Below are 24,888 nucleotides of genomic sequence, written 5' to 3'. Positions count from 1 at the left end.
TATGGTATATATACGCAATGGAATATTGTGCAGGCCTTAAAGGGAAGGAAATCCAGTCTCAACATGCTACGACATGGATAAACCTTGAGGACATCATGCTAAGTGAAATAAGCCAGTCACAAAATTAAAAATACCACCTGATTTTATTTATATGAGGTATCTAGAGTAGTCAAATTCATAGAAATAGAAGGTAGAATGGTGGTTGCAAGGACCTGTGGGGAGGGGAAAATGGGGAGTTGTTGTCTAATGGGTGTGGAATTTCAGTTTTGCAAAATGAAAATGTCCTGGAGATTGGTTGCACCACAATATGAGTATATTTAACACTGCTGAACCATCCCCTCAAACACGGTCACGAAAATGTCTGAGTCTGTTTGCGCTGCTATAACAAAATACCTGGGACTGGGTAATTTATAAAGAACAAAAACTTATAAAATTATAAAGAACAGAAATTTTCTCCCCATTCTGAAGGCTGGAAAGTCCAAGATCAAGGTGCCAACAGATTCAGTGTCTGGTGAGGGCTGCCCTCTGCTTCCAAGATGGCGCCTTCTTGTTGCGTCCCCACATGGAAGCGCAAAAAGAGGCCTAGCTAGTTCCCTCCAGCCCTTTTATAAGGTTGTTAATCCCATTCATGAGGGCTTTGCCCTCAGGACTTAATCGGCTCCTAAAGTCCCCACTTCTTAATACTGTTGCATTGGGGATTAAGTTTCAACATGAATTTTGGGAGGTCACACAAGCATTCAAACCATAGCAGATGGTAAATGTTATGTTATGTGTATTTTACCACAATCCTTAAAAAGAAAAGAAAGAAAGGCATAAGGAACCCCTAGTTACCTCTCATCCAGCTTCGAAATTGTCAATGCATGGTCAATCTTGTCTTATCTGCCTCTCACCCACCCTTTTCCAGAAAGAAGACCCAGAGGATTCCACATCTGCCTGGAAACCACGACCAGTCTCGACTGGAAGTTGTTGTTAATGTTGCATGTCTTCATACAACCTCTAGTCATTTCTAGTGTCCCTCAGAATTTTTCCAAATTCAGGCAAACACAGAAATTACTTCCAAAAATTCAGCAGAGCCGTCACTTAGCCTTAATTCAGAGGATTCTGTTACAGATGGGCATCAGCATCTGAAATGCTGGCATGAGCTGGGCATTCCCCACCTGCACCCCCAATTTAGTATTCAAGCGGCTGAGAGATCAGGTGAAGATAACAGTCATTTTAAAGAGCTGGAATTCTCAAAAATTATTTATATCATTTTTCCTTTTAAAAGCATTTAGTTTAAAACAACAGCAAAGACCATCAAAGCATTCCCATTTGGAACTGTCATTCTGGAGAGTCAAACACTGCACATGTCAAGCTGTGAAAAGACATGGGGGAATTTTAAATGCATATTATGAAGTGAAAGGAGCCAATCCAAACAGGCTACATACCATATGACTCCAACTCTGGAACATTCTGGAAAAGGCAAAACCATGGAGACAGTAAAAACATCAGTGGTTCCCAGGGGTTTCGGTAGAGGGAGGGATAAATAGGTGGAGCACGGAGGAGTTTTAGGGCAGTGGAAAGACCGTACAGTGGATACGTGTCATTATACATTTGTCCAAACCCATAGAATATACAATGCCGAGGGTGAGCCCTAATGGAAACTACGAACTTAGGGTGATAATGATGTGTCAGTGCAGATTCATCGATTGTGTGAAGTGTACCACTCTGATAGTGGGGGAGGCTATGCTTGTGGGGATAAAGAGTATATGAGAAATTGCTGTACTTTCTGCTCAATTTTGCTCTGAACCTAAAACTGCTCTGAAAATAAAGTCTATTTTTTTAACAAAAGTTGCTTCATACCAACCATCCAATGGACAGCAAAGAGGTGTTTGATGCAATTCTATTTGTTCAGTATTATTTGGAAAACTTTTCATATTTTCCAGTGCATATAGAAAAGTAGGTTCTCCCTTGACTGGGGCAGTGAAGAAGAAAAGAAAAAAAGAAGAATAAAAGAAAAGTGGATTCATCCTCCCATCAATTCAACCACAAACAATTATTTGGATCAGTTATCTCATTAGTTTGCCTTTCCCAATCTTTCTTTTGTGAAAAGAGACAAGGTCTCACTCTGTCTCCCAAGCTGGAGTGCAGGGATGTGATCATAGCTCACCGCAGCCTCAAACTTCTGGGCTCAAGCGATCCTCTCATCTCAGCCTCCCAAGTAGCTGGGACTACAAGCACCACCGCACCCAGCTAAGGCCTTTCTCATTCTTGAAGGGACTATTTTGAAATCACCCCCTATATAAATTAAGCAAGCAGTCCTCTTAGCCCCTCCCCCTTCTCAGCCATCATGGTCTCTTGAGCCAAAGGAAATAGCCCGAAACAAAAACTTCAATTCAACCAAAAACATTTCCTCTCCTCGTCCCAACACATTTGCTTTTTTAGGAGTCTTAGGAGAGAAATTTTCAAAAGGAACAAAAAGATCATATACAAACATATATTAACTTGTCACGGGAAAATTCTAGCACATGATGATAGTACAGCAAAGTGTAATGAACTTTCCCTATCACCCCCCCTTCGAAATTATCAACACAGAGTCAGTGCTGTTTCACCTCTACCCCCACCCTCACCCACACCCCAGATGATTCTGAAGCAAATCCCAGACAGCGTTTCATTCAGTACGTATCTCTGAAGGATAAGGGTCCTCGTATTTCATAAGCACAACATAATCATAACTAAGAAAAATTAATGATCCTGGCCAGGCGCAGTGGCTCACACCTGTAATCCCCGCCCTTTGGGAGGCCAAGGCAGGCAGATCACCTGACCTCAGGAGTTCAAGAACAGCCTGGCCAACATGGTGCAACCCCGTCTCTACTAAAAATACAAAAATTAGCCGGGCATGTTGTAATACCAGCTACTCCGGAGGCTGAGGCAGGAGAATCGCTTGAACCCAGGAGGCGGAGCTTGTAGTGAGCAGAGATCACGCCATTGCACTCCAGCCTGGGTGACAGAGTGAGTCTCTGTCTCAAAAAAAATAAATAAATAAAATAAAAATTAACAATTCTGTAATATCAAATATCCCATTGGCGTTCAAATTTCCCCAGTAAACACCTACATTTGAAACATGTACTTACAGATGAAAGCAGCCGCGGCTTTTCAGCTGGCGTCGTCGGCTTCCCACTGCCTCTCCACGCGGCCTCTCTCCTCCTGCAGTCGACTGGGAGTTGGTGTCTCACCCGATCGATGCACGGCCTGTTCGGTATTGTAGGTCTTAGTGAGCAAGCTTCCACTGCTGGCTTTTGGGCTAATTCTTGCTGGAAAGTTACCCTACGTTTTCTTCTTATGTCCTCTTTAAACCAGAAAAGAAACACATTTCTTTCTTTCTTTCTTTCTTTTTTTTTTTTTAGACGGAGACTTGCTGTGTTGTGCAGGCTGGAGTGCAGTGGCGCGATTTCGGTTTACTAAAACCTCCTCCTCCTGGGTTCAAGCAATTCTCCTGCTTCAGCCTCCTGAGTAGCTGGAATTACAGGCGCCCGCCACCAAGCCCGGCTCATTTTTTGTATTTTTAGTAGAGACGGGGTTTCTCCATTTTGGTCAGGCTGGTCTCGAACTCCTGACCTCAGGTAATGCACCCGCCTCGGCCTCCCAAAGTTCTGGGATTACTGGCGTGAGCCACCGCTCCCGGCCCAAGAAACACATTTCTAACTGCATTCCTTCCAGCTTCTTGTCTCCTCTATCTCAGCTGTCAACCTTCCTTTCATCTCTAACAGGACCATTTATTTTTATGACTCTGCTTTTCGGACTCACTTCTTTAGGGCAGTCCGAAAAGTTCATGGTTCTAGACATTAATTCATTCGACAAATATTAACTGGACGCCTACATGGTCCCTGACTTGTATTCTAACATCAATGCGGCCCCTAAGGGCACTGGAGAAACAGCCCTGGCTGCGGATCCATCCATTCACTCAACGTCAGATCTCAAAATGTGCACTAGAGGGCGCCGCTCTCCTCCCGGCACCTGTGAAAGTGGTGCAGCCGCGCACCACCGAGAATACTAAGCCGTTAGGTCCTCTCTACCTACCCGCGCGGTCTAACAAATGAAGAATCTCACACAACCCGCACTTTTAAAATGAAATAAATTCCATTTATTGGAAGCACAAACAAAGAGAGAGAGACAAACATGGCATAACTGCCTCAAACAGGTCCATTTTCCATTAGAGATGACAGGCAAAGGGCCTAGTTTACGAGTTTGGTAAAATTATGAAAAGGTTAAAGGTTGTTTTCAACCCAAAATACCAAAAGAAAACTGCAAAATCAAAATCAATAAATCTGAAACTCGTGTCTACAAAGTACAACCTATCAACTTTGCTGTTAAATGTAGTCCCAAATATTACAGTACATTTGAAAAATTAATCGGTTTGATTTGCTCACATTACAAAATTTCCCGAGAAGGCCCCATAATGGCCAAGGAAACAGAGCCAGTTAATAGAGCAAACATTTCCTTGGCATCTGAAATGTGCCCAGTTTTGTTCTGGGCAGTGAAGAGACAGGGTCCCACTGTCCTGGACAACTCATGTTTGAAGCGGGAGATCCTGAATAAGCAAACATGTAAATAAGCAAGGCAATGTCCATCATCAATGTTCAGGGGGAAATAAAACTGGGCAACTTGCAGTAGAGGGCTGGTTAGTTAGAGATGGGTCTGAGCAAGGCCCCAGAAGATGACAGCTGTGTTGATACCTAAGTGACAAGAGGGAGCCCTGGGAAGCTCTGAGAACAGAATATTCCATGCAGAGGTAACAAGGCAAAGGCATTACCCATGACGGTGTGTGAGTTTCTAAAGGAAAAAGAAGAGCAGGAAAGATACAGTATGACAAGGAAAGGGAGAAATGGACGGGAGCAAACAGAGGTAATCATGGAAAGGAGGGTGGTTTGGTTTTTGTTTTGTTTTCTTTGTTTTGGATTCTGTCTTTTAATTAAATTGAATCAAATTATAGATAGCAAATGCTTTTTTTTCATCTGTTGAGATAATCATGTTTTCTCCTCCACTAATCTGCTGAAGTGGTACATTTCTTTAATAGATTGTCTGATGTTGAATCAACCTTTTATTTGTGGGATAACACCTTCCTGGTCATGTTATACTTTTTTTTTTTTTTTTTTTTTGAGACAGGGTGTCACTCTGTTGCCCAGGCTGGAGTGCAGTGGCGCGATCTTGGCTCACTGCAACCTCCGCCTCCCAGGTTCAAGCGATTCTCCTGCCTCAGCCTCCCAAGTAGCTAGGACTACAAGCACGCACAACCATGCCCAGCTAATTTTTGTATTTTTAGTAGAGACAGGATTTTGCCGTGATAGCCAGGCTGGTCTCCAACTCCTGACCTCAAGGGATCCGCCCTCTTCAGCCTCCCAAAGTGCTGGGATTACAGGCGTGAGCCACCATGCCCAGCCATGCTATACTTTTAAATACATTTCTGGGTTTAATCTGCTAATATTTTATTTTGGATTTGTACAATTCTGTTCCTAAGTGAGACTGGCTGAAAATTTCTCTACATGGTGCTGTTCTGCTCTGGTTTCGTCTTCAACTTTTACTGATCTACCTCATTAAATGAGTTTGGATGTGTTTTTCCCCCTACTCGCTGGAACTGTTTGTATATGAGAGCTTATCTTTTCATTAAAGGTGGACAAACCTCCTCAGTAAAACTATCTGGGCCTCCTATCTTAATTAACTTAAGGGAATGAAGGTTATATTTTTGACCACTGATTCAAGTACTCTAATGCTTATAGGTATATTCAGATTGGTTTAAGTTTCTTTTAGTAATTTATATTTTTCTAGAAAATAATCCATTTCATATAAATGTAAAATAGTCATAAATTGTTCACAGTATTTTATCATGATTTTTCAAAATCTCTATTGTATCCATGGTAATCATCTTTTCATTCCTAGCATTGTTTATGACTGACTTCTCTCTTTTTTTTACTTTTTGCAGAGGTTTGTCTGTTTTATTTGTCTTTTCAAAGAACAGGTTTTGGTTTTACTGAGTCTCTTTAATATTATTTTTGTTTTGCAGTCCATTAATTTTTATCCTTATTTTTTTCCTTCTTTGGCTATATATTCCATTATTTTTCTAACTTCTTAAGTTGAATTTTTTTTTAAAGAGACAGCATCTCACTCTGTCATCCAGGCCAGAGTGAGGTGGTGCAAACATAGCCTCGAACTCCTGGGCTCAAGGGATCTTCCAAGTAGCTAGGACTACAGATGCATGCCACCACGCCCAGCTAATTTAAAAAAAATTTTTTTAGAGATGGGATCTCGCTACGTTGCTCAGGCTGGTCTCAAACTCCTGGATTCAAGCAATCCTCCTGCCTTGGCCTCCCGAAGTGCTGGGATTACAGGTGTGAACCATCCCACCATGCCTGGCCTTAAATTGAACTCTTGACTTTTTGATTTTCAAAACGTCTTATTTTCTGATGAATACATTTAAAGCTAAACATTTCCTCTAGTTGATTTCAGTTGTATCCACAAGTTTTGAAATGTAGCATTTCACAGTAGTCATTAATTCATAAATATTTCATTATTTCCATCACAATTTTTTCTTTGATTTGAATTATTAATAAATGTGTTTTCGAAATCCCTGAATGTGCCAGCCTGGTCAACAAAGTGAGAACCTGTCTCTACAGGAAAAAAAAAAAAAAGTTTTAATTAGCCGGGCATGGTGGCACATGCCTGTAGTCTTAGCTACTTGGGAGGCTGAGGTAGGAGGATCCCTTGAGCCCAGGAGTTTGGGGCTGCAGTGAGCCATGATGACACCACTATACCACTCCAGCCTGGGCGGCAGAGTGAGACCCTATCTCAAAAAAAAAGAAAAAGAAAGAAAAAAACCCTGAATGTATACAAGTTTTCATTTGCTGTCTTTTGTGAATGACTTCTATTGCATTGCGTTCACAGAATGTGACCTACCAGTGATGTGTAGTATCTGTTGCGACTTGCCTTATTGCCTAAAATAGGACCGCCATATTAACTGGCCCTGTTTCTTGATTTTCTCTTATTGTAAAATGTCCTGAATATGCTCTGACAATGGCCAAGAAAACAGTCCCATTTTATAATACTCTCCAGGCACGAGGGAGAACTCATTATAAATACCTACCCACCAGGGGGAGGCAATATGGAACCCCAGGAGCTCCAGAAGTGATATTTTGGTTGTCCAAGGGTCCAGCTCTATGTCCAGAACAAGAATCCCATCAAGACAACCTTCATGCAACCAGGCCAGCCATCTCTTCATCGGGAGCTCCCCATGTCAGACACTGGGAGCCTCGGGCCTGCAAGATCACGTCCACGCCCTCAAGTTACACCTGTGAAAATGAACCAGAAAATGTTGCACAAATATGATTTGTCATTGATTGGAGATCAAGCCAAAAACACATGAGAAACTAATCTCAAGAAAATGAGAGAAAAGGGAACACAGGGCATGCGTGATAATTTACCAAATGACAAGTTCGCACGGCAAAGTATGGGCTCTGAGCAGGGAGAAACCACAGAGTAGTAGCCAGGCAAGCCAGAGAGCACCCCAGGCCTGTCCATAGACACCCCCTCTGAGACTAACGCTCACCATGCCCTTGTGAATAAGTCCCTGGGATTGATGCTTGGGACCTCTGTCACTCGGGCCATAGCTATGGGACCAGGGGATGTGCCCCAGCCTAGGGAAGCCACCTCGAGGCTCACAGATGACACAAGCAGAGCCAGGAGAAAGGATTCTGCCTAAGAGATTCCCTAAACAAGACTGTGAGCAGCCACAGTACAACCTCCCTCGGGGTCCGCATGCGGCATAAGGAGAGGCACCTGCAGAAAGCAGAGTGCTGAGGAAGCTAGAGGAAGAAGAAGGCAATTCCTATGGAGAGGTTCACGGCTGCTAGGTGCGGTGGCCCACGCCTGTAATCCCAGCACTGTGGGAGGCTGAGGCGGTGGATCACTTGAGGTCAGGAGTTCGAGACCAGCCTGGCCAACATGGTGAAACCCCACCTCTACTAAGAATACAAAAATTAGCCAGGTGTGGTGGCAGGCACCTGTAATCCCAGCTACTCAGGAGGCTGAGGCAGGAGAATCACTTGAACCCAGGAGGCAGCGGTTGCAGTGAGCCAAGATCACACCACTGCACTCCAGCCTGGGTGACAGAGTGAGACTCTGTCTTAAAAAAGAAAAAAAATGGTTCATGGCTGAGACGCCCATAACAAAAGCCAGGTCAACAAGAGAACAGCATACAAATGTATTTAATATAAATTTCATGTGACACAGGAACTTCAGAAATAAAGACCCAGCCGGGCGTGGTGGCTCACGCCTGTAATCCCAGCACTTTGGGAGGCCGAGGTGGGCAGATCATCTGAGGTCAGGAGTTCAAGACCAGCCTGGCCAACATGGTGAAACCCCGTCTCTATTAAAAACACAAAAAAGTAGCCAGGCGTGGTGGCGCACGCCTGTAATCCCAGCTACTCAGGAGGCTGAGGCAGGAGAATCGCTTGAACCCAGGAGGCGGAGGTTGCAGTGAGTTGAGATCGAGCCATTGCACTCCAACCTGGGCAACAACAGTGAAACTCCGTCTCAAAAAAAAAAAAAAGAAAAAGAAATAAAGACCCAAAGAAACAGGAGAAACTGTCTTCATGCACAGTCGTGCAGATGTGTGATTGGAGGACAAGAGGGTGTGACTTATGCTAATAAACTGGGGGACTTAGCAAGGCCTGTTTGTTCAGATTCTTCCTGGGGTCTCTGTAGGGCACTCCTTTTCTCCAGGGATAGGGAAGATGCTTCTGGAATGAGGGTCTTATGACCTGCTTTACAGGAAGATCCGAGAATTCTTCTATGGCCTGCTTCGGGGGAGACAGGCGAGGGGAAGGGCAACGTGGCCTTCCTGCTTCTGCCGTTTTCTTGATGCCAAGGTGCTATATTTTGGGGTGGCATGTCCTGAACCCTGTTAAAGCCAAGAGCAGTGGCAAAAAGGAGAAGAACAGGCATTGGCCATGCGCAGCAGACCCCATGAGTGAGCACCAGGCCAGAGGTGGGAAAAGCAGCAGCCAGTGCATCGCCTTGGCAGCCTGAAATACGGTTCTCACGATGTCATAAAGCAGGAATCCTCCGCAGTCCCTGGGACTATATGCAGTCCATTTTCCCTCCAGAAGCCCCATACGCTTCCTCCTGCTCTGTAATTTCTGAGAGCACTCACGTGCAGCAGAAGCTGTCACCTCTGTCCATCAGCCAGTCCCTCCCCCACCTCTCAGAACGCCTGTGCACCATCATGTCACCCTCTCCAGAAGACTCTCTTGCCCCACACATGGACACAGTTTTCACTACTCCTATAAACTCAGATTCTCTTGAACCCACATGCTTTAAACCCCATCTCAGGGGACCCTGCCATCCCCCAGCAGGTTTCCATGTGCCAGGGGAAGGACCAGCTCAGCCCCTCCCCACTGAGAGATTTTCAGGTCCTTCCCACACCCCAGAGGCCCCTGTCCCTGATGCTCTGCCTTACAACAGCCTTTTGACAGTGATTGTTATGAAACGGGAGAGCAAACACACCGGCCTGAAGTGTCTGTGTTTGAGATGCTTTCCAAGTCCAAGGCCAGTGCAAGAGTAGCAGTGTGTATTTGTTTAGTGTTGGTTTAACTGCAAGGGCCTGATGACCTTCCAGAAAGAAAGAAGTTCTGCTCCAAGGTGACTTTCTGTGTCTGCTGCTAGAAACTGCTAGCAACTGCAGTTCTCCTGCTTAAAGAAAAAAATCCAGTTGCAGTTCACCAAGCATCTGTACAGAGCAGAGATGGTGGTAGCCTAGCGCAGAGCAAAGCCCGAGTCACAGGAATGGTGGCAAGCCCAGAGGAGCAGGAGCAGCGTCCCAGGGGCTTCTCCAGCCTGCCCCGTGAGGCCTGGCCACTCAGCCAAGCTGGGGGGTCACCACCCAAAAGAGGCCTGCACAAGTAGTCGGGGAAGCATCCGAGAAGAACCTGAGGTCAGCCAGTCCACCCCATTCATTTTATGTATCAGAAACTGAGCCTTGAGATGGTAAGGACCTTGGCCAAAGACATGTGGTCAGACTAGACCCCAACCCTTGACCTGTGAATTTGACTCTTGTCCCTTGTTTCCAGTGGAGAGGGGCTTCAGCGCAGCTGTGAGGGCCACCAGCATTTAGGTCCTCTGGCCTGGCCTCTCACCAAGGAGATGGTCACCTCCAGTCCATTCATCCAGCAGCAGCTCACTGAAGGCCCAGAGGTAACCAGTGTGACACAGAAAGGCCAAAGAAAGGGGCAGGTCATGATCTACTGTGTGCAAGATGCTTCAGCTTGTGTTCTTCAAAGACCTTGCCTTAGGGTGGGGATCCTAGAAGCAGAGCCTGAGACAAGGATTCTTGTTCAGGCAGGGAGGGTGAGAATTGTCAGAGAAGGGTTCTAGAGAGGGAGAGTGGCCAGAAGCAGCACAGGGCAGAGAAAGAAGCCAGCAATGTTTCCCCAGGAGAGCAGCTTCAGTCTGATCCCTTTGTGTGGGCAGTCATTTGCCAGGGGGCAGCCCACAGGCTGGGCAGCTGTAGGCCATCAGTGGCCCATACTCACAACCGCTGGAAGGTGGCTGGGCTGGGGCTCTGAGAGCATCACAGCAGGTGTCTCCACCATGGGCATGATGAGAAAGGTGAGGCTCAGATGTTAAGGAGGGTTGGGCACTGTGGCTCACGCCTGTAATCCCAGCACTTTGGGAGGCAGAGGTAGGTGAATCATCTGAGGTCAGGAGTTCGAGACTAGCCTGACCAACATGGAAAAACTCCATCTCTACTGAAAGTACAAAAATTAGCCAGGTGTGGTAGCATGTACCTGTAATCCCAGCTACTCGGGAGGCTGAGGTAGGAGAATCACTTGAACCCGGGAGGCAGAGGTTGCAGTGAGCTGACGTAGTGCCACTGCACTCCAGCCTGGGTGACAAAGTGAGATTCCATCTCAAAAAAAAAAAAAAAGCTAAGGAGGCCTTAACAAGGGTGGAGATGGGAACCAGGGGAGGGTCCCAGACAGCGGGTGGAGGAGCCATGCTGTGTGAGCCACCTGCTTCTGTGCCCAGGACTGGCCCTTCCCTTAGTGTTTCCCTCCTGTACTGCATCTGTACTCCAGCCAGGCTGGGCAGGCCAGGTCAGGATGAGCCCCGCTGATGTGTGTGCCAGTCCTGGAGGGTGGGGGTGGCGGTGGCTAGTATCTGGGCCCTGGGGAAGGCAGCAGCCTCTTGTCTCTACCAGCTCGCCTAAAAGGAAACTCCGTCATTGTCCTCCCTGCAAGCAGCAAGGCCAATGGAATGTCTGAGTCAAAGGCCCTCCTTGGAGGGCAATGGCAAAGTGGCGCTGGGTCTGACAGCAGATGCTGTCAGCCTGGGATCTTGAGCACATGCAGTTTCTGACTGGAGTCTGGGGTGGGAATTGCAATTGTGCGTTAACAACTCCCAGGTGACACCAACGCTGCTGGCCCGGCCTCTCCCTGCTCCACCTCCACCCAGTCCCCGTAGCAAGAGTGTGGGTCTGCTGCCTGGAGTCCATCCACCCATCTTCTCGTCTCTGGCTTTCCTCTGCTGAACAAAACCTTCCCACTCCCAGCACATGGACTCTAGGTGCAGCTGAGCCCCCTCGGCCATGGGTGTGCGTGTGACAAGGCCTTTCAGAACCCTGCACTCCCCTGGCCACTGAGACGGGTCTAGTAACGGGCACTGACCCGATTCAGGCCAACAAGAGTAGGACCCTCCGCTGTCTCAGATCCATTAGAGAAGGACTGGAAGCTGCCAGGCAGAAGGCTGAGCTGCCGGCTTCTTCTTCCTGGCTGGGTCCGTGTGACCATCGAGTCACTGTACTTTTCATTTACACGAGCTCATCATTTCCTTTTTTGAAATCTGAGTTGAACACAGAACCCTGCCTGATTCACTCCCAACATCACCCACCCACGTTTCAAAGGTGCAGTCCCTAAGTTCCTTACCCGCAGGACCCTCCTGGCTGACAGAGGCCATAGAAGAAGTCAGAGTCAGACGACGCAGCACAGGGTCACGGTGCCAAAGCGAGCCCACCGCACTCCAGCCAGGCCTTCCATTGACGGGAAGGAAGTTACTTACCCAGGTCTCACGGCCACCCGGCGGCGGGCAGGACAGAAGGTCAGCTGTCCAGAGCGCTCTGCGAGAGGTGGTCTGCAGCCAGGTCCTACTCGGTGGGGAGGCCCAAAGAGCAATGGTAGAGTCTCTGTGCCACGCTGTGCACTCGCGTCCTTTCCATATCTACTTGTTTGCTTCTCACAACGCCATAAGGAAGAGGAGCAGGGAAGGGGACTAACCTCAGGAGAGGCATGTGCCTGGCCGAGACCTCCCATTGGAGACAGACCAGCACAGGGGCCTGGTCTCCCGACTCAAGCACTCTTAGCCGTCCACTGCTCAAGCACTGAGGGAACCGTCCGACGCTTCTCGGCAAGTCTGGCCTCACCGTGGGCTGCGCAGGCAGCAAGGGCTGCAGCCCCTATATGTGTGAGTCAGGTGCAAAGGGCAGTCACTGTGCAGGTGCCAGAAGCCTACATTAGCTCGTCACTGAGGCTCTGATGTGTGTCTTCTAGGGTCTTTGGTCACCAGGCAACCTTGAAACATAATTCCTCAAGAGATGATGGAGGCAGAGACAGAGGCCACCACCCTGCTCCCCGCTAAGCCCCAAATGACCACTCCTTACACAAGCTGATGTTGAGAGAACATTTATTCCACTCAGTCAGCTCCCGCAGGTGTCAGCAACCTGTAGAAATATCCAGGCTGGACGACCACTTCCGTGCACTCCTGCAGAGCCGGGGTGGGGGTGGGGGTCCCTGATGCTCCCACTGCCCCAAGGAGGTAAGAGCCTGAGGCCTCTGACATCCACTTTTGACCCAGGGGAGCCAGCCCACAGCCCAAGAAAAGGCACCCTTGAGTTAACTCACATACCCTCTCCCCACGTGCACTGCCCATTACCGGCCACCGACAAGCTCCAGCGCTTGAGGCACCAGTCAGCCGACAAGTGTTTCCTGAGAGTTAGGAGCCCAGTCCTGTGCTAGACCCTGGTAGGACTCAAGAGGAAATGACAGTCCCTTGCCCTCAGGGAGCTAACTGTCTAGTTAGGGACTCAAGACACACACAGAAGAGACTGGAGCGTCCATGGGACAGCACGCAGTTCGGGGGCAGGGGCTCACACAGGGCCTGTTCAGAGCAGGAAGGAGGAATGTGGGCTGGGTGGTTTGGGAAGCCGGGCCCCATGGATCAGAAGGGCTTAGCTGGGTAGAGGAGAGGAAAGGGGACATGTCCGAGCAGTATAGGGGAAGGCACAGAGGCAGGAACAAGCACAGCACAGTGATGGGCAGAGGGGGACACAAACTGCACCATTAGCACAAAAGGGGCGTGTGTGGAGGTTTCCTCTAGGTCGGCCAAGGATCAGAGCCAGACTGGAAGCTCCTGGGGCTGGGAGCACCTTCTCGTTCTCGGATCTCCCCCTGAGCATTCTGCTATTCCAGGGTGAGGCATACAGTAGGAGGTAACAATGTATGATCCAACCTGCATCGAAGACAGCAAGACTCCAGTGCAGGGATCCACAGGCTGCCCTCCAACCAAGCTGACCCAAACCCATCCCAGCCCTGGTCAGTTTTGCCTTTTCTGATGTTCATTCTGGGGAAGCAGGTGAGAACTTGTAGCTTCCAGGCTGACTGGTTCAGGTGTGAAGATGGGAGGAGTCCTCGCCCTGCTGCCTGCCTGGGCCCTGTTCCCTTCAACTGCACTGCTGCATACTCAGAGAACACACAGAAAGATCCTCCACCGACCTCTCACCCTGCCCAGAGCCACAGGCACCAGGAGCAAGGCCCTCATCCTCTTCCTCCCCAGCCCACTGGGCTGAACACTTGGCCAGTTGGGAGGAACCGCTGACTGGGCTTGGTTGGTGGAAGCAGGATTCTTTCTCCCTGGGGCAGACTCAGACCAGACTCAAGCTCCCACCAGCGTCCACAGCAGTCCAGCTTCCCCTGAGACCACACAGTGAAATCAGAGCCCAGGCCAGGAGCAAAGGGCTCCTTTGTGGAAGCCAGCGGCCAGTCAGGCAGAACAAGAAACAAAACCAGAAGAGAAAATCTAGCCCAAGGGACCTCTGCCAATGTCTGGGGAAGGGAAATGAGGCTCCAGAAACCTGACGCACCATTCGTTAGGTCTGGGAGAAGGGAATGACCAGAAAGGGCTCCTCGGAATTCTTTATTCCTGAACAAGGGAAGGAGGCTTGGCCAGGGGGAGGGAGGGGCACTACTTGTACAGTGGCCTTGACTCGGGGCTCAATGTGTGACAGGTAAGGAAAGGGCAGCAGGTGAAGTCCCCAGGGCTGAGGTTCTTAGCCTGGAGTCCAGGGATGGGTTTCATTCAGGGAGTCCAGTGGCTCCTGAAATTGCTTGGGGTTTTTGAGTCTACGTCAGTTATCTGTTTTCCTAGGGAAGGTCCGTAACCTTCATCAGATTTTCCAAGGGCTTCGTGTCTCCAAAGAGCTAAGAAGCACTGCTCAGAAAGGAAAATGAAGCCTGCAGGTTTCATTCACATCTGGAAGAAGGTTTTGCCTCTAGAACCAGGTCTGCCACCAACTTGCTGTGTTAGCTTAGACCAATCACTTCCTGTCTCTGAACTCTAGCCAAGTGGTGGACCAGGCGGGAGCAGAGAAGCCAGCTCTCCACACAGGCATCGTCCTACCACCAGTGGCAGAGAGTGGGGGCCTGTGGCCAGGCAGCCAGGATGAGGTCTGCCCCAGCTGTGATTCCCACCAGGCCTGGACAGTTTGTCCACCAGAGCTTGGAATCTGCTTCCAATTCCAGGCTCCAACCAGTCACCTCCACTGGTCACCGCAGTGCACCTCTTGAGGCAGGTCTTCTTACTGGATGTGTCCTCATGCCCAGGTGCAGTGCCAGCCAGGCCTCCATGGAACCCCATTCCTGGTCTCCGTGTCCAGATGGGTTCTGCACCTATCGGGTCGTAAGATCCTGCCCACTCTGCAACTGTCGACAGAAACAAAGAGATCAGGATCAGGTGTGGAGCCGTGACATGGCCCTGCCCAGCCACCCCTCTGGGGCTAGGAGGGAGCGATCAGCTGGCCTACCCTGAATCTGTCCTAGGGTTTGAATGAATCCTCTTTGTCCCCTACCAAGCACTGCAAGGATTACGAATCCCATTTACAGATGAGACACCTTGGGTTCAGGGCATTTTGGTGACTGACTCCAGGTGTCCCAAGTCTCTGTTTAATTTCATCTTTGCCACCAATGCTAGTCTACAGCACCTGGGAGTGGTAGGCAGAGGACAGTCTCCGAGGAGCCATAGCCACATAGCACTGAGGACGGGCAGAGGGGGCAGTGGGGAGGGACGAGTCTCCAGCACCCAGCACAGGACTGAATGTGCAGGTCCCCTCGAAGCCCCAGCTCCCTTCCTCCCAAACCACTCCCAGGGATGCCATGTCCCCTTCAAACACCCGTACCACCCCTAACACCCCTGCCCCAGCTCCTATCACATGGCCCCAAATCCTCCCTGCTCCATTGTCCACTTTTTAAGCAGTGAAGCTAAAAGGTTCTGGGATTCAGAATCCAAAACAAAGCCCTGGCTTCCACCCGTTGTACCCCTAAGTACCAACTGTGGTGCAGGCAAGCTTGGCAAACCTGTTTCCTCATCTGCCAAAAGGCTGAAGAGGCCCATGCCTCAGAGCGCCAGCTTGGAACCAGAGGTCCTGGAGCAGAGTCCTGGCTGCCCCCTTTCTCACTGCCAGACCTTGGCCAGGCCTCTTAGCTGGGGGCCTTATGTTCTCTTGCCCAGATGACCCAAGCCCCTCGAGGCTCCAGCTCTTCCCACATCAGTCTGTCCTCACAGTGCCTCTGATTCTCCTCCTAAAGCATAAGTCTGAGATCACAGCACTCATCTCATTAAAAATCTCAGTGTCCCCACCCCCTGACCACGAAGTCCTTTGTAGGGCAAACCTCCCCTTGGGACACCTGGAGACAGTCACTGAACTATCAGGACCCCCCCCCCCTTGAAAACACCCTTCTACACACTTGCTCTTCCTAGAACAATTTTATTTGTCCCCATGACCTGGTTCAAAGCCATCAAACTCTCCTGGGTGACGAAGAGAAACCAGTCACCCTCCTTGGTCTCACCCCAGAGCACTTTGTAGGTTGGCCCCGCGTCACACACCGAGTGTGAGCACCCCGTGACAGGGCCTGCGGTCCTCATGTGTGTCTCTGGGAGAGCCCAGCCCGGCACAGTCAGTGGCACATGGTGTGGCAGAATCAACTAAGGCTCTGTGCACCAGTGACCTCACCCTCTCTCATCCAGTAGCTGCAATATATCCCAGCGAGGAAGAGTCCCTCATCTATATCCCCAACTTACAGATGAGTAAACTGAAACATGAAGTGAAATGACATCTCAAGGACAGCAGAGAGTGTGTACAGGAGCCAGGAGGCCTGGGGGCTGAGGTTGGGCGTGGGGATTGTGGAAAGTGGCCTCTCCAAGTCTCTTTCAACTCTGACATTCTGGGGATGAAGATCCGGTAAGCAGCTCATCACACAGAAACCTACAGCCCGGTACCCAGACCGCCCCACCTGCCATCAAGAATCAACACCACCCACTCCACCCCCACCACTCCCAGCCCTGAGAGGGGCTCTGGCCAGCCCCGCAGGTCTCACCTGCTCTAGGCCGGATGGGCCAGAGAAGGAGAACCATGGCAGGAGCCGGAAGCAGCTGTGCGCAGCCAGCCAGAGGGTCCCGAGGGAGGAACGCGAGCGGGCGGCCGGAGCCTGGCGGCGGCCCACACCTTCAAGAGCCCAAGCCAGCGCTGCCCCTCTCCCGGGATCCCATCTAGAGAGAGAGCTGCGGCCCAGGGCCATCTCCAGGGGTCGGGGACGCACGTGCGGGGCGGGAAGCAGCCGTCGGCAGCAGGCCCCGGGCGCATCATAGCACGCGTCCTAAGTGGGCCGCCTGGCCCTCGGGCCCGTGGCCGTGGCTGCGCTGATGGGTCTTGAGCGAGCCCTCGCGCGCGAAGCTCTTGCCGCAGCGGGGGCAGAAGTAGGGCCGCCGCTCCCCGAAGACGCCGGGGCGGCGCGGGTGCGGCGCGGGCATGCGCGCGTGGGTGCGCTGGTGGTTGAGCAGGAAGCGCGGCTCGCGGAAGCAGCGGCCGCACTGCGCGCACTGGTGCGGCTTCTCGCCGCTGTGGATTCGCTGGTGCGTGAGCAGGTTCTGCTTGAGGCTGAAGCAGCGGCCGCACTCGGGGCAGGGGAAGGGCCGCTCCCCGGTGTGCGTGCGCTGGTGCACCTCGAGGTTGTGCTTGACGCTGAAGGCCTTGCCGCACTCGGGACACACGAAGGCAGCCGCGCGGCCCGCTCCGGCGTGCGCCTTCTGGTGCCGCACCAGGCTGGGCTGCTGCGAGAAGGTCTGGCCGCACAGCGGGCAGCGGTAGGGCTGCTCCTCTGCAGGGTGGTGGATGACCAGGCCTCGCTCGTCCCCCAGACCCTCCTCCCCGTCCCCCGCAGGGGACCCGCCCCCGGAGGACGCCAGCTCGGTCATGGGCACTTCCAGCTGCAATCACCAGTCCCTAGGGAGACAGAAGCGGGGGCGGGGGTGGGGGGTGGAGAGAGAGGGGTCGGGGAACCCGAGGGTTAGCCAACCCCCAGCCTGGCAGGGACACTCACCTCCCACAACCTCCACCTTTCGCCCCGTTTTGTTCAAGCTCAAGTTCCCCTGCTGGGAATTGGTGTTCTTCTTCCTCCACTGCCTTTTAAGCACGGCCTACACTCCTTCCAGTCCCTTCCCAAGGGCACCTTCTCCTAGAAGCCTTCCCTGACCTTTCCACCCCAGGCTTAAACACCGTGTGACACAACCATGTGGCTCTCACTCATCATACTGCACGAGGGTCAGTCATGCCACCTCTGTCCCCCGACTCCCAGCACCCTAAGGACAGAGCTGCCTTCTTTCAACCCCAGCACCTAGCACCATGCCAGCCAGTCACACAAGACACTAGACAGATGGTGATGAGTTTCAGTTAGGATTTTCAGTTTCAGTTTCAGCTAGGATTTTCAGTTACCTTCGTCTAGATATGTCTTATCCCTCCAACCAGATCTCAAGGACAGGGGGAGGTAGGGAAGTGCACCCCAAACTTGGAGAAAAGGGTGGCATTATCAGTGATTTAAAGATATTTTTGTGAAGCTTAAAACAGGAAAAAAAACACAACCCTGTAAACTTGAAAGTGACCTCGGTTAAACATTAAAGGCGGCAGCTCTTTGTTTTCAAAATGAGGCATGTGTTCAAAAGGTTTCCAAGTCACTGAACCAGGGTGTGGGCTCCCAGGGGGACTGGTCTCAGCGTGATTCCTCTTGGTATCCTCACAGCAAAGCCTGGCCCAAGGCTGAGCAGCACCCTCAGTGCCCAGCCAACACCCCCAAACCCAGCTCCCTTCATGCTGCTTCTCCAAAGGATCCTCTTCCCAGGACACTGTGTTCCTCTTAAATTGTTTCCCATTGTCCTCACAACAGCCCTGAGAAAGGGGTGGAGCAGGGTTATTGAGCCCCACTTTAAAGATGGGGAAACTGAGGCTCAGGTCAACATACTTGCCAAGGTCACAGAGCAAGGTGAGCCTGGACTAGGCCTTAAGTCTCCTGTCTCACTGTTGAAAGCTCTTTTCAATGTACTAGCTGCTCAACAACTAAACACTCCTCAAAACACACACACACCCCCCACTGCCACCATCCCAGCCGTCACAGAGCCATGCATTCCAAAGGGCCACTTCTCCTGTAGATGCACTGTCTACTGCCACCACTCCCACGACCCCCACCAAAACTTGGGCTCCTGCAGGGCCCTAAGGCCTGCCTCATCCATTCTCCCCAACCCCATCAGGGAAGCCGGCTGAATATTCCACTGGACCTCCCGGAAGGCCTCTCTTCACTTCCAGCCTCAGTCAACCTATCTGCAGAGTGGGGTCTCAGGGCCACCTCCTCTGTCTTCCGTACCCTCGAGGCCGGGGTGGAACTGACCCTGGGGAAGGAAACAAGTCCTACTTGCAAGAGACCCCACCCACAAGTCTTTTCCACAGGCAGCTGCACTGACATCTGCAAAGACAGATCATCAAAGTCCCCTTGGCCAATCTCAGCCCGGCCCTGTGACTGGGCAGCCTCCTCACTCTCCCCAGCTATACCCCTGACTGAGGCCCCGCCTGCACGCCGAAAGGCCCCCCGTCTCTCCCCCAAGTTCTTTCATCCCATGCCACACTCACAGCCCAGCTGAGCCCCTGCTCCTCCGGTCTCCGGCCGCAGCTCTTTGCTCTACAGTCTGCGCTGCTCAACGCAAATACGGTAACTCTCCCGCAGCGACACCCGCGCCCCTTCTCCCCGCCCCCATAAAGACGGCAAGCGTCCCGCGACGTTGCTCTTATCAAATAGCTGCATTAATCGGGAGAGCTGACCCCACCCCACCCGACCTTACACACAACCTTGCCAACTTCTGCGGCCGGAGCAACCCTGGAGAAATATGGTAAACTCTGCGTCGCAACCCCACCCCCACGAAAATACGTAGGCCTCCACCCTGCTGCCGCAACCCACCCCGCCCGACTGCAAGCCCCAGCTCCCAGAGGGAATGAATGCAGCCCACCCCCCGCGGCCGCAGCGCCCCCCCGCGGAGCCACGCAACCCTGGATAAATACGTAATTAAGTCCCGGCGCTCCCACTCCCGGAAAGGACCTGCGCGGGACCCGGCAAATACGGTAGCACGCCCGCAGTGACCCGCCCCCGAGGGTCCGGCTCTGGCCTCGGTAAATACGGTAACCTCCAGCCGCGGCCCCAGCGCGGCCCCGCGCGGACTCACATGGCGCCGCCTCCCGAGCCTTCCGTCTCCGCTGCAGCGCCGCAGTCGCCGGCGTCGTCGCAGCCGCACAGCAGCCCCGTGAGGCTGGGAGGTCTAACTCTCCGGCAGCCCGGCTGGCGGAAAACGGGGCTGCCAGCGCTGCGCCCGCCCGGGCCGGAGCGGCGACCATGCGGGGGCCGGTTCCGGGGCCTGAACGTCCCACGGAGCGGGCCCTCTCAAGCCCCCCGATCCGCCGACCCAGACATTCCCCCTTTCGGGATTCCCTGAGGCCCGCATTCGGCCGTTATAGCACCATCCCTATTTTCCTAATCCCAAGGCCAGGCCCACAAACCGCCCCCAGCGACAGGAAAGAGGGTCGGACGGAGGCGCCGGCCTTTCCCCGGGTGATATGGGCTGAGCGCCGGAGCCCGGCGGCGGAGCGGCCCTGGGCGAGGGTTTCAGGACTGGAGACAACAGTCAAAGGGGCCGAATCGAGGAGCTGCCCTCGCTGACAGTTTCGCCAAAGTCGGCCTGACTATATGGCCTGGGTTATATCACTAGAGTGACCAGAGGGAAAGGAAGAAGACATCAGGCCCCTGCTGACCCCACCTCCTCAGAACGGAACCCGCAGTCAAGCCAGAGATATCCCATAAAAGAGCAACTTACGACGTCTGGAGTAGCAGCGGGCGTGAGAGGGCAGAACCAAATTACAGCTTCCAGCTGCCATTTAATGATAATGTCCCTTACTCGGACATAACTTTGCCTTTTACAAAGCCCTTTTCCATGTATGATCTCGTGGGAACCTTCCAGTAACCATGTGCACCCTAGCTTGTGTGGGTATTATCCCATTTTATAGACGGGAAAATAAAATTGAAACACAGAGTGGCTTCCTCCAACACTCACAGCTCTAAGTAGCAGAGCACAGATGGGGACACGGCACCGTGACCCAGCACCGTGACCCAGCTTGTGTTCCACTGCACCGCCCTGGGACTGAGACCCTCAGACATAAATACGGTGTGACGACAGGGAAGTAAAAACCTGGGCCCCAGTGAGAACGTGCCTGAGGGTGTACATTTGACAGACAAAAAAACAGAGGCCTGAGAGGAAAAGTTATTTGAAAAGTCACAAGTAGTAGAAGAACATTAAATAGGCTTTTTTTCTCTGTGGCCTCTCTGTAGCTGCCAGGTGGAGAAACGCGACTCTCTCTCCAAGGCCCAGGCAGGGATCCTTGCAGCAGACAGTGGATGTGGCGGTTGGGGTGGCGCTGTGCCTGATGGAAGGCATTGAGAGATGCGGGCCTCCCGATATCATGAGGGTCCTCTCTGCAGCTCTGCAGGTGCCCACTGTGCCTTCTGGAGCCTGGGAACTGAAGAATTCCAGGTGGGAGCCCCTAGGCTGTAAAATCAGCCCCTTCCTCCCAACACCAGGCCTGGAGGTCAGGCCTGCCTGCTTTCACAGCTCGCTTGGAGGACCAGTCTGCCCCACCAGGCCCCACCCGTCTGGCTTGTGGCCTCTGGAGAATCCACTCCTACCCCAACCCCCACCCCATCCCTTCACTGCTCCTGGAGACACCTCACTGCTGGATGTGGGACTTTAGGAGTTCCACGTCCCATGGAAATTGGCATTTTAAACAGAGACAACGGGAAGGGAATACTGGGAAGACAAAGAAACTAGTCCATAGGACAGATGTTGAGTTCTCATGCAGTGACACCAGCACCCCAGGTGCTGATGACCAACCCCACCCGTGCCTCCACTTGAAGCACATCAACACTGCCCAGCTTTCCAGCCCCTGCTGTCACCTGCCAGAGCCCCCAGTGTTCATCTCCTCTGCAGACCATGAGAGAAATGGGGACACTTGGTGAACATGTTTTTCAAAAGCAAAATCAATAATATGCCTGAGGATGTCTCCCATATTTTTAGCAGCATTTCTAGGTAAGCTGAACCAAAATAGAAAGGAAAAGAACACGTAGGGGATGGGGGTGGACACAGACACGGGCAGTACCACCTCAAACCTGCCCTGTCTCAGCGGGGAAGCCAAGGCCCAAGGGCTCCCAGAGGCCTCCATTCTCTGCTCTGCCACGGTGGTTTGAGCTCAGGCCCTTCAATTCTCTAGTTTCGTGCACATACACCCCCCTCCCCTGTCTCCCCCAAGGTTCCCCCTCACCCCATTCTTAGGTGCTGCAGCAAGCACGATAGAGTGCCAATATGGAAACACCCTGCAAACACAGCCCTGCTTCATGCTTCCTCATACAGGCAGCGCAGTGGCTGGCACAGGGATCACCACTATTCTGACAGATCCATATGGCAGCTGGACTCTGGACCCTAACAAAGGCCTGGACTGCCCACAACCAAGGCGTCCTGGAGAACAGCAGACCATGGCTCCCGTGTGGGTAGACGTGTTGCTCGTGGCTCCTGTAGACCATGGGTAAATGTGTAGCTCAGGTGAACCCTGTCCCAGACTCTGCACTGTAGTCACCCTGGGGCACAACAGGTGGACAAACAGATCACCCCATGGGCCTCCTCGGGGCAGCTCCAGACCCTGCTCCCCGCATCCTCCAGCTCCTCCTGTGGGGCTGCGTCCCCAGGGCTTCCTCACTCAGCAGGGCAACCACCTCCCCCTTGACAAGCCTCTCCCATCTCCCATCTCCCAGGACTGGACAGCAGTCTGATCCCTCTCTCCAAAGCACCTTATGCTGATCCCAGATTTGGAATTTAGCACACTTTTGTTTTCCCCACCAGCTTATGAACTTCAAAGGGCAGGGACTATTTTAGCGTCTCTTTGTCCCACGTGTCCAGCATACAATAGGTCCTCAGTCAATGTCTGTTGAATGAAGGTGTGCACCTCTGCAAGCTACATCTGATAGCTCAGGCGGCGCAGAGAGAAAAGATGGCCCCCAAGGGTTTGGAGGAGAAGGAGAGCTGATGCAATGCAAGGAATGAGGAGGTGCAGGCAAAGCTGCTGCCCTGTGAGGGCTGAGTTGCTCTGCAGAGGCCTGGATGGAGATGTGAGGCTCAGTGTGAGGCCTCATCTGCTCCAAAGTTCTCTTTCCTTGGAATTAAAACCCAGGATGTGACCTATGACATCAATTCAAACCCTTAAACTTGCAGCAGGCCTGCTTCACACTGGAGATGGTTAATTCTTTATGTGGGTTAAGCTAAACAAGGGAAAAACCCTTTTTTCCCTTTCCATGGGCACAATTGCTCTGCAAGTAACCACTCAAGTTTATTAAAACAACAATAGCTCCCATTTATTGAGTGCTTGCTGTGTGCCAGGCACTATACTGCATGCTTTACATAAGTTACTTGCCCAAGGACCTATGGTTTAAATGACAAAGCCAGAATTGAACCCCAGAACTATCTGGCTCTCCCGGAGGTGGTGAGCAGAGGGGAGAAGGTGAAGGGAAAAGAAACAATGTTTCTAGCTTCTTATCAATAGGAGTGTCATCCTATCATCCCTGGGGCTGTTATGCCCAGTAGCTACGTGGGGCTATTTAAATGAATTAAAATTGAATAAAGTTCAGTTCCTCAGCCGTACAAGCCACATTTAAATACTCAATAGCCATGTGTGGCTAGTGGCTATAGTCTGGACAGCACAGAAATAGAGCGCTGTCATCATCACGAAAAGTCCCCTGTTGAACAGCCTGTTTAGGACACCTCCTCCAAATCCAGTCAACCCAAGAGAGGCTGTTCTCTTTTTAGCCTAAGGGATAACTTAAGGGAGTCCATTCATTTCCTTCTCTCACTGCCCCTGCCACAATGCAGGAAGAACAGTGATACATGAGAACACACTATTTTTGGCCCCAATACTCCTCCTGCTGCCTAAAGGTCAAAGATATTTCTTTACTAAATTCAAACCACTGAAAAATAACAAAAGGTTTCACATCCCCCACTCCCATCCATTTCTCTCTGCCAAGTCCACGAGGGGCCTGCCCTCTCCCTCGGCCTGTGCTATTGCATGGCTGAGCAGCTGCCTCTGGTCACTGCAGTCTACCCTCCGTCAGGCAGCTCCCCGGGACTGGGCAGTGGGACACCAAACCCTCTCAATGAGGCCGACTGCCTTACCGGACGACTTGAAGCTCGTGTCCCTTGCCAAAAAACAACCATTTTCCAAGAACCGACACCATTTTTCTTAGGTCCAGACTTGCTCCTAACAAAGAAATACGAGGATGATGCAGGCAGTTCCAGAAGCCCCAACATCACCAAGCTCACCTGGCTCCCCATGCCAGCCACTGCACTGCCTGTACGAAGCAGCGTGGCTGCGTTTGCAGGATGTTTCCACATCTGTGACCACGTGGCCACAGATCCCCACTGCAGACCTGCACTTACCTGGCCTTGGAAAGAATACAAAGGTCTGCACTTACCTGGCCATAGACCCGATCTAAATCCTTTAAAGTCTTGATTTATTTACTCATGGCTGTTTTCTGTTCCCTTGGCAACCACCTTAATCTCAGCATGCTCCAGAGTATTTTGGATTGTAACCCACTAGGATAACAAATCTGACCATCTTGTCTTGGACTTAATGACAATGCCTCTTCCTAAATATCCTCTGACCCAGGTTTATCATTTTAAAATGAAAGAGAATGAGAAGTGAGAAGGACAGTACCACCCCATCCTTGCAGAAGGCTGCAATGTGACAGTAGAAGCAGCTTGGGCTAACACGAGGCCTGGGATCTGCTGTCAATTTGCAGCAGGACCTGGTGGACAGGTCACACTATCCCCACCCCCACCCTCCTTTCCCATGTGTTACTGCCCTGCCTGACTCATGGCGAGATTAAATGAGATAATGAATTAGAAAGCCTTGCTAAGAGAACTGGGGCTGGGAACCATTTTTTAAAGAGTTGAACACATAGATGGTCCCAAGCCCTGTGTGTATCAAAATGATTTTCCATAAAGGTCCTTGAGCTCTTCAAGGGTAGGGGCTGTGTCTCGGGCAGCATCTGAGCATGATGCCTGGCACACAGCAGGCTTCTTTAGTGAACGAATGTCGTGCAGTCCCAGCCTGGTCAGTGAGTCATACACCTCAGTCACTCTTTGCCTGAGGGATTTGACCCTGCCCCCTTTGTGACCCAA

The 24,888-nt window shown here is 51.6% G+C and overlaps 1 protein-coding gene across 9 annotated transcripts in view; it reads right to left on the bottom strand.

Moving 5' to 3' along the window:
* Positions 1 to 14,204: 14,204 nt before the first annotated feature.
* LOC100984200 (zinc finger and SCAN domain-containing protein 2) overlaps positions 14,205 to 24,888 on the bottom strand; it is a 31,699-nt gene continuing 21,015 nt past the window's right edge. Inside the window, exons 1-3 of one of the 9 annotated variants that reach the window (XM_034965229.3) lie at positions 19,840 to 19,978; positions 16,674 to 17,578; positions 14,205 to 15,002 (exon numbers count right to left, since the gene is read on the bottom strand). In XM_034965229.3, the coding sequence (XP_034821120.1) occupies positions 16,939 to 17,550 (612 nt within the window). In that variant the 5' untranslated portion in view covers positions 17,551 to 17,578; positions 19,840 to 19,978 and the 3' untranslated portion in view covers positions 14,205 to 15,002; positions 16,674 to 16,938. Of the gene's footprint in view, positions 15,003 to 16,377; positions 16,521 to 16,673; positions 19,369 to 19,468; positions 19,598 to 19,678; positions 19,979 to 24,888 lie in introns of those variants that run through there. The other 8 variants (XM_034965228.2, XM_034965230.3, XM_034965227.3 and 5 more) reach the window with 8 other exon arrangements.

The sequence above is a fragment of the Pan paniscus genome, chromosome 6, assembly GCF_029289425.2.
Source record: "Pan paniscus chromosome 6, NHGRI_mPanPan1-v2.0_pri, whole genome shotgun sequence".
Classification (NCBI taxonomy): Eukaryota; Metazoa; Chordata; class Mammalia; order Primates; family Hominidae; genus Pan; species Pan paniscus.
This window is presented reverse-complemented; position numbering and strand designations above follow the sequence as displayed.